The sequence below is a fragment of the Acanthochromis polyacanthus genome, chromosome 7 (genome assembly GCF_021347895.1).
Source record: "Acanthochromis polyacanthus isolate Apoly-LR-REF ecotype Palm Island chromosome 7, KAUST_Apoly_ChrSc, whole genome shotgun sequence".
NCBI classification, from domain to species: domain Eukaryota; kingdom Metazoa; phylum Chordata; class Actinopteri; family Pomacentridae; genus Acanthochromis; species Acanthochromis polyacanthus.
Window position 1 is genome coordinate 17,456,954 of NC_067119.1, and position 10,072 is coordinate 17,467,025.

Sequence of the window (10,072 nt, forward strand, 5' to 3'; positions counted from 1 at the left end):
CAGATGACTTTGAAACAACAGAACTCGGACAGAAATAGCATCAAAGACCAGTGTGTGGGGAGAAAAAAAAGCTTGTAAGGGGAGGATGCAGCTTTCTTTGATTCTCTGAATAATATCCTATTATTAGGATATTTTACAACTAAAATGGGGTCACTGTCTGCTGGAAAAACGGTATTCTGTATCAGTAAGGAGGGGAATTTGTTCTTCCTTCTCCCACCTGATCACACTTTCAGCTTTAATACAGTGACTCTGTGACTGCAGCCACACTGTCTTTACCATGTTTCTGATACATTACATAAGCCAGGATTAAGCTCGGCTAAATATAGAGAAACAGTTAAATACACGATTCCAGCAGCTCACGTTTTAGCACATAAGAGACGATTAGAAAACACTTCCACAGGGCCCAGATGGAGGACTGTCCTCCCATATGCAGAGCCTGATTGTTCATTCATTTCAGCTGGTGTCAGTCCGCACTCCTGCTGGTGCTTCAACAAACATTCATTTAGGCACAAAAAAAGCCTCTGTTTAAAAGACGATATCTATAATGATAAATGAAACAGAACAAAAAAAAGTCAGCAATGAATGGACGCTTGTAAAACTTTAACAAACGCCTGCTACTTCTTGTTCTTCCTATGCTGATCAGATGAGGCTGTGAAACAATGACGAGTCGCGAATCAACTCCATAAATCTACTTTGTTGTCTTCCACTTACCGCGATACTGCTGCGCCGCATCTCTGCAGACAAGCCGAGGGGACAAAACACAGCCACAAAAATGCACCAGCTCCGGCGGGGTTTTTTGTTTCGTATGTTTTAGTTGGGACGAAACACCAAACTTCCCGAGCAGAAAGATGCCGACAGCGACGGCGGAGTGAATTTAAATAGGGTGACGCTGCTGAGAGAGGCGGTGAATCAGCAGCGTGCTGCAGAGCAACCAGGGGGAGGAGAGACAGCCACGGGGGGCAGTGTGGGGGAGGAACCGGCGCTGCCTTCACGTGCTCCACGGAAACTTCATCAGCTCACTGCATTTTATCAGGTGCATGGTTTTTTGTTTGCATGCACCTGATCACTGTTCCAATCACAGTGATCAGATAAAGTTTTATTCTGTTTGGCTGCAGTGATCGTCTCCAGAAACTGTTTTAAGGGTGACCACATGGGGCCACTGGAAATCCTCTGGTGGCACAGAAAAACACAAAAGAGTTAAGAAATTGCATGTTGATCCTTTTTAATTGCTTTTCAAAAATCAGTTTAATTTGGTCTTTGAGATGAAAATTTGTAAATAAATTGCTTAATGCTTCCTCTTTAACCCTCCTGTTGTCCTCATTTACAGGTAGTAAAAAATGTTGTTCCTTTGTCTGAAAAAAATCCAATAATTCAGCAAAAAAAAATCCCCAATTTATAAAAAGAATTTGCAAAATCTTCAGGAAGAAAATTCTAAAAAAAATTCTTAAAAATTACCCTTAAAAGTTTTATTTTAAAATTTGGCAAAAAAAAAATTCTTGCAAATATTTTCAAAAATTTAGTAAAAATCTTCCAAAAAAATCCTAAAAATATCTAAAGTGATTACATATATATCAGCAAAACTTCTAATACTTTCTTTAAGAATACTCACTAAAAAAATCTACCAAAATCCAGCAAAATTTGATGGATTTTTTTTTTTTTTTTGTGAATGTTCTTAAGAAACATTTAAACATTTCTTTTTTTCCACCAAAAAATGCTCAAAGATTTCCCAAAAATGTTGAAAATGTGGACATCAGAAGTTTCACTGTGAAAATATTTTTTTCCCACATTTTCAAACGTTAAACGGGTAAATATTTTTAAAAATTGAGTAAAAATCTTTAAAAAAAAACCCTAAAAATTTCTAAAGTGACTACATATATATCTCAGTAAGACTTTTAATACTTTCTTTAAGAACATTCACTAAAAAATCAACCAAAATCCAGCGAATTTTGCTGGATTTTGGTTGATTTTTTTGTGAATGTTCTTAAACATTTTAACATTTCTTTTTTTCACCAAAAAATGTTCAAAGACTTCCCAAAAATGTTGAAAATGTGGACATCAGGAGTTTCACTGTGAAAATATATGTTTTGTTTCCATATTTTCAAAATAAAATGGGTCAATTTTCACCCGCAGGACGACACAAGGGTTAAAGTGACTCACCACATTCAACACAGGTGGAGACAACTAGTGCTACAAGTCATGCTATTAGTAACATGAAGATAATCTGACTGCAGTGACAGAGTCTCCAGTGATCATCATATGAAGACACCTGTAACTGGAAAGTCCAGTCACTGCTGAATCACTGCTCCTGGCTGTAACTACACCATGAAGAAAAGAAAACACTTAAAGCAACTCCAAAGAGGTACTGACAAGCATAAGTGAGGGGAAGGATACAAGAAAATATCAAAGTTACTGAATATAGCTCCAGAGGCACCTTATCATGGCTGACCCTCTGCCCAGACCCCAACTGGGATATGCTGAAAGAGAATTTCACAGTGCTGTAATGTATAATAAAGGCTTCTCCTTTTTCCTCTTCAAGAATATTCCTTGGAGTACAGTTAAATCCATCATTAAGAAATACAAAGAATATAGTGCTTGTATAAATCTGCCCAGAGAAGCTCGTCCTTGAAAACTGAATAACCGTACAAAAAGAGATTAGTGAGAATGAGGCCACCAAGACAGCTATGACTCCTCTGAAGGAGCTTCAGCAGCTCATTTTGAAAAGACCGTGCATGCAACAACTATTACTTGTTTTTCTCCTTTATAGGAGAGTGGCCACTGTTGAAGAAAGTTCAAATTAAATCTCAACTACTGTTCACTAGAAGGCACTGTATACTCTGTTTTTTCCTGCTGAATGTGTATCTAATGTGTACAGACTGATACAGGTACAGTGTTTAGGTTTTTTTTTTTTTTGAGGGGGGTGATCATCATTCAAAAAAGTCCGGGAGAACAGAGTTCACCCAAAGGCAAGACATTAATAGTTTATTAATGATGTCACCACTGAAAGTCATGCCCATGTGTGATGATGATTTATCAAACTACAGCAGCTCATGTTAGAACAAAAACGGTTTTCACTGTTCCTCAGCTACCTGTCACTACACTGTGGTGGTTAATTTACTGATTAGAAAGGTCAATTCTATAATTCGTGCATACACACAATTGTGTGACTGCTGAAATAAAACTGAAATCTACACAACAAAAAATATTTAGACTTTCTTGAATGGATCAGACTTTTACAGTAAAATAATATCTGGCTGTGATGGAGCTGAGGACTCAGGATTGATTCAATTGTAGCTTATAAACTGTGACTGTATGTGACAGCTCACCTGTCTGAGGCGATGAAATATACAAAATGTAATTCATCGTTTGATCCTGACGGATCCTGTGTGCATGTTGGGAATAATCTACGATTGTACATATTTGATAAAGTTACTGCTGCGCTGTGTTGCTTGTAAATGTGGACAACTCTCTTGCTTTGGAGACACATATGGATCAATGCTGCAGGTAAGGAAAACAAAAACTCAGAGGAAAGACTCCTGCAAACACAGAGAAGCATCAAACTAAAGCTCAGCTTTTGTTAGAATATCTGTAGGTCTGTATCTACACCTCCACCAACTAACGGCACTCAAAACGTATCTCTTCCGCTCTGTGTGATGTTCATGGATGAGCTACACAGCCGACTGACTACTGCTTAGCTGCTACAGCCATCTAATTGTGCAATCACTTGCATTAGGACACTATAGCTGCATTCACTGAAACTTGGATATTTGATTTTCAGTGAATGAACATGAGGTTTACAATCTGTTCTAATTGGCACTTGACAGAAAATACAACTAAAGTTTATGGGAAAGTCGTTTTCCAGATATTTGGTCAGAAACCGAAGCACTCAATAAAAATGAGGAAATATTCAATAAAGTCAATGAATTTTCTTAAGGGCAAAATGAATGTCTGTAGTAGATTTTGTGCTAGACAAACTAGAAGACCTTTAGTCATTTTACTGGATAAGAGACAATCCTGACCTGATTGTGGAACTGGAATAAAAGTCAGGGGGGACGACCAAAGGCAGCAAACTCCCTCCACTTGGTAACATGAATGTCCACAGAAAACGCAATATCCATCTGATGGTTCAAAAAATATTTCACACTGAACCAAAAACGTCAACAGGCCAATGGAACTATAACAAATGTCAGGGGAAAGTCTATAATAATTACAGTCCAACTGATAGATGTTAAGCTATTTTGCCTAAACAGTGAACAATTTGACTGGATCTTGGTACTAAAGAAAACATCAGAGGGTAAACAAATCATCCAATCACCTGCTTTGGAGTAACAAAACCAGCAGAATTTATCCTCTAAAGACTATTGATCTGCAGCAAATGTCACCACAATTTGCCCAATACAGTAGTTGTCAAAATAGTTCACTCTGAACCATGAATTCTCAACCGTTGGATGGCCCAGACTTCAAGTCAGTGGATCACCAAAGTCAGCAGGAGTCATCCTCTGGAGACCTTTCCTTATAGCCCCAAAGTGGTTGACTAAACACCGCCACACTGCATCATAAGGACCTCTGGGATGGGTGTAGGGAAACAAAAACAGCCACAGTTACAGTAAAGTTGGAATAAAAGTTGTAAATTGGTAACAGATCAGGTCTTGTGTCTGCAGACGGGGTGTTTCATAAAGCAAAGAGAAGCTGGGCTGACTTGATTATTTGTTTGGGCCTGCTCAGAACAAACTGGTGATTGAAGGATCTATAACTATCAGTACTTAAATCTAGAAAGTTTACACAAAAGCTCTCAAGTTCCATACACAACATTGGTTAGTATTTATACAAAACTGGCAACCCAGGAAGTCTGACACTGAGCTACCGTATTCAGACACAAAGAGGTCCATGCTGGCTCCAACTTCTGTTCATTTCACACTCTCTTCTGATGTCAGGATCCCTCTCTTTATTTCAGGGGCTTTACAATGTGGTAATTGCTTGCTGCAGTGGTTATTGGTAAGGTCGGCAATTAATTTTACGATACACTGGGGCCACATTGTCAGTCAACCAACATTGTTTTGGTCAGAGAAGAAAATGGTCCGTGTAACAGCTTGTGGGGGTTTTGGGAGGTGGCTGTAATTTGTTAAGGAAGTAGACTGTTAAATTTTACAGTTTTGTGCCGCAGAACAGAACGAGGTGAATGAAATGTGTGAAGAGGATCTGCTGGCCAGCGTGTGAGTAGTCGCAAAAGGCGCCGTTGGCATCTTTAGGACTCTGTTGAGTCATTCACTTTTCCAGCAGCATTTGTTGGCAGCAAACAATGCAGACAGTGTCGGTGGAGCCTTGCAGTGGTACTGTGATACCGAGAACAGTATCGTCTTGCTGTCGCCTCACAGGCAGAAGGTTCTGGGCTTGGACTTTCTGTCCAGTGTAAAGTTTGCATCTTAACCCAGTGCTTGTGTTTCCTCCCACAGTTCACAAGACATGCAAGTTAACTGAACTCTAGATTGCTTGTAGGTGTCAATGTGACCACATATGCTTGTCTGTCTCTATGTGACAGCCATGTGACAGAATGGCAACCAGTCCAGGGTGTATCCTGCATCTGTGTGACGGAGTTCAACCTCTCACAACTCTATTAAAGATGGATGGTGATCTGTTTTCATTCCTGAAAACTGGAGCATTTCCACAACATGTAACCTTGCCCCAAATCTGCTCAATCTACTTAACTGTTTCACACATTACCTTCACTTTTTGGTGCTGTGATGTATTCTACACTGCAGCGTACAGAAACAAACTCAGCAAAGAACCTCTCTTGATAACTCATCTGTTATACTTTGCACTCATATGTGCTGGCATCTTCATTTTCTTGATTCTAACACCACAGACCTTAGTGATCACTGTGCAAGACAGCTGTGATTTCATTGTAAAATATGACTGAATTCAGCAATTGTAGCAGGTCTGTAAATCAAATGGCATGTACAGTCTGCTCTATTTTTTATCACACACAGCTCCATGCATGCGTGAACAAATCTCAGAGACGGTGTGAGCAGGACGGATGGATTTCAACACATTCTGTCAGTCATAAAATTGGTGGAATGAGCAGCGACCCCCGTCTTCCCTGTGTGGACTCCTATACACCTCAGTAACCCAGTGGCCTGTCTCACCACACAGCTGCTGCCAAGTGTCCCACATATTGACAGAAGTCTGTGATCTGCCTGCAGCACTATCCAACTACACCCAGCAAAGCCACTAATTAAAGTCATTATGCTCACTTGTTTTTCTAAAAATAGGAGAGACGTTGTATTCCTTATAATCACAGAATGGGGAAATAGAATTGAGTAGGTAGGCTGTCTTGGATTTTAAATCAGAATAGTGCACTTTGGGATTGATAGCTGAATATACTCTGGAAATAAAAGCCAGCAAGAGGTTGAAATGCAAGATCAAAGCAATACTTTTGAACTTACTTCACAAGAAAAGAGTAAAATAGCAGTGGCATGCAGATTGGAGTGGAATATGTGTGGATCTAACTGTAGGTGGTTGATTAATAGAGCAGATGGCCTATTAATAACTCAGATCTTGTTCCAATAACAGCACAGAAGAGCAGGCCAATATAATGCAACATAGTGTGGCATTAACAAAGAATGGAACAGAATAGGATGGCTCTCCATCCTCTGACAGCCCTGCAGGCCTGCTGCTGCTGCCGGAGCACGTTGACTGACAGACCGCTGCTGTCACAAGGACCGTAAATCATCCGGATGAGACTCACCTCGCCCCGCTCGATGCGCTCCACGATGCTGGCGAACTCCGTCATGTCCTCGGAGTCAGACATGGCTGCAGATTACGGTGAAGATGATGATGATGATGATGGATGCACAGTATATACACACCGGTGAAGGCGCACCAGGGGTGAATAATTTTCAAAATGTAGAAAAAAAAAACCCGACTCAGCCGCTTAAAGAAACAGGGATCGACAGCTTCACAGGGGAGATGAGATAGCATCAAGAGCGAAGAGCCGCTCCTTAGACCACATCACCATCCTCCCTCTTACTCCCTCCCTCTCTCTCTCTCTCTCTCTCTCTCTCCGTGTATGTTTGTCCGAAGAATCCACGTTACGTGCGCCGGCTGCAATTTTTTATTTTAGTTAGCCTCATCTTTGGAGGGAAAACCCCGCCCTCGTTCCCTTCTGTAGCCCCACTGTACCGTCTCCCTCCTTCCCGCTACGCATCATCCCTCAGCGGCGACGTCTCTCCTCACAGAGCTCTTTGTATCAGTCCAATCTGCCATCTATCAAAGCGCACTGGATGTCCCCCGTTTAATCTATCAATCACTGCAAATAATCATAATGTCAGTCTGAAGATTAAGGGGCTGACAAGGGGAGGGGTGGTCTTAAATCTGCTGGTGCCGCATTAAGTCAAGTTGGGCATTTACGCACGGCTGGCTGCGCGCTCATGTGGGCCGATTTGTGGACCCAAATATGAGACTAGTCCGAACAGAGTTGCTTGTTTCTGGTGTTGGAAGGAGTTACTCCCTTTGTTTTCTAATGCAGAGAAACAGAGCCAGGATGTGAGTGGACTCTGCGTGGCCGAATTAACTTCGTGTTTTTTAATGTTTTTCTGGCAATGCCACTTGTTCCGCGTCAGCAGATGGCCTCATGGCTTCATGCAGGCATATTCCACCCCATTGAGCATGAAGAGGGGGACAAACGGGCAGTCTGCCCTGATGGAGCAAACGGAGCATGACAAAACTAATAACTGTGTCTCCAAAAAAGCTCCCAAACACGGAGATGATCACTGTCAACTGACATTAGTGGAGCAGCATGACTTCAATTTTGAGTGAGAATGAGGCTTAAAATGAGATTTATCATACTGATAATTGAGATAACATTTACCAGCAGCCTTCTAATTTATAATAAAACAGAATATATATTCAAGATCAGCATTTAGACTGAAAAATTGCAATTAAGAGTCAACATGTCACCATTTTTAATCAGTGTGCTAACATTGTAGTACTTTAATTCACACAAATTACAGATGATCCAGTGGGAATGCAAGTATTTAATGATCAAAGGACGAATCAAAAGTTTGACAGAGGATAAATTTGAGGTTTACCATAGCTACAAATCAGCCTGCGGGGAACATGAATGTCTGCACCAAATTTAATTGCTATTCATCCCCAAAATTCACTGCAAACCTAAAAGTGATCCTCATGCTGGCACCAGTAAAAACCAGAGGATTCACAGTCATTAGTTAGGATTCAGCATGTGGGAACCATTAATGTCTGCAGCAGATTTACAGCAGTCCATTCACTGGTTTTGAGAGCAAGTGCTTATCTATAATATCTGTGGAGATGACACTTGGCTGACCCATTAGAAGCAACTTAAGCCACAATGCTCTGACTGATTGATCAATACAATGTATTGATTAGTTTGTTTTACTAAGCAGAATTGATTTAAGTTTAATAACTGCTGCATATGTGCGTATTAGTTCACCAAAGGGCCTGTTGAAAATGAGTCATTCATATCACATGATGTCAAGGTACTTTTGTGGTAGAAACAGCTCCATTCAAGAAACCTCAAAACAACAGAGAATGAAAACATCAAGTCCTCTGTCCCCTGGGTCTACAGTGCATGTGCTTGACAAATAAGTATAAATGACACTGAATATAGCCTCAGTTTTTTACCGCAAAGAACTGAGCTGAATCACATCACAGGATTGACCTTGATTTCATGTCACCTCCTAGTTGTACAGTCTTATGTATAAATGGAAGAAAGGTGTAAGCTATAGACTGACTAACCACACCCAAGCTACAGCTTCAGCTCGCTGTCAAGGGAGCATCTCAAGATAATTTGAGTCAGGGTTGGGCAGAAATCACCAGGGAAAAAGTACATTTCCAGTCTCATGTTACCTTTTAAACAATATAAAATCTCAAAAATGTGTGATCCACTGCTGCTAAAACTTTTATGAAGACTACAGATTGGATATCCAAGCACCACGAGGCCAAATTTCTGGATCGCATTACTCTATCAGTGCCAACAGTGATGTCTGTGACTGTGCCATGCAGCTCCCAGGTGGGATTCTGTCTGTGTGTTTGTCATGAGTGATCCAGTGATATCGAGCGAAACTCCCCTTCCCCCACAACTTTTAGTTACGTGTTAGTCACTGACCTAGCACAGAAGAGGGAAAAAAAATCATCATCAGCCACTGCTGCTCAAAGTACAACCCATCCAGAAAACATGAAAGGCAACTGAAGAAAATTAGAGAAAATGTAGACCAGTCGTCATCTTTGTATTTAAAAATAGATCAACAACAGTTGAGTCATCGAGCTACATACAGCTTACTGTGAAAGGAAATTAGAGCTTTCATAAAGAAGCAGCTGTTGTGGGCAGCAAGAATCCTGTAATACCCAAAGGAACGAAGATTTCCTTTGTCTTAAAAGAGAAAAAAAAATTCTTATAGACGTAGTTACATGTTCAACGTAGGAAAATTGATGACAAATTGAAGAGACGGATCGTTGGAATTGTATCCAAAGAGCCCAGAGCAACCTCCAAAGAAATTAAAGGTGAACTCCAAGGCCAAGGTACATCAGTGTCAGATCGCACCATTCGTCGTTGTTTGAGCCAAAGTGGACTTCATGGGAGACGACCAAGGAGGACACCACTGCTGAAAAAAACTCATAAAAAAGCCAGACTGGAATTTGCAAAAATGCATGTTGACAAGCCACAAAGCTTCTGGGAGAATGTCCTTTGGACAGATGAGACCAAACTGGAGCTTTTTGGTAAGGCACATCAACTCTATGTTCATAGACTCAAAAACCAAGCATATGAAGAAAAGAACACTGTCCCTACGGTGAAACATGGAGGAGGCTCAGTAATGTTTTGGGGCTGCTTTGCTGCATCTGGCACAGGGTGTCTTGAAAGTGTGCAAGGTACGATGAAATCTGAAGACTATCAAGGCATTCTGGAGAGAAATGTGCTGCCTAGTGTCAGAAAGCTTGGTCTCAGTTGCAGGTCATGGGTCTTCCAACAGGACAACGATCCAAAACACACAGCCAAAAACACCCAAGAATGGCTGAGAGAAAAGCGTTGGACTATTCTAAT

The 10,072-nt window shown here is 40.9% G+C and overlaps 1 protein-coding gene across 1 annotated transcript in view; it reads right to left on the reverse strand.

The window, feature by feature from the left end:
- Window positions 1-7,345, reverse strand: part of trim36 (tripartite motif containing 36) — a 34,698-nt gene extending 27,353 nt beyond the window's left edge. Inside the window, 1 exon segment of the mRNA XM_051950615.1 lies at window positions 6,743-7,345. Within this exon segment, the coding sequence (XP_051806575.1) occupies window positions 6,743-6,805 (63 nt within the window). The 5' untranslated portion in view covers window positions 6,806-7,345.
- Between the last annotated feature and the right edge of the window lie 2,727 nt (window positions 7,346-10,072).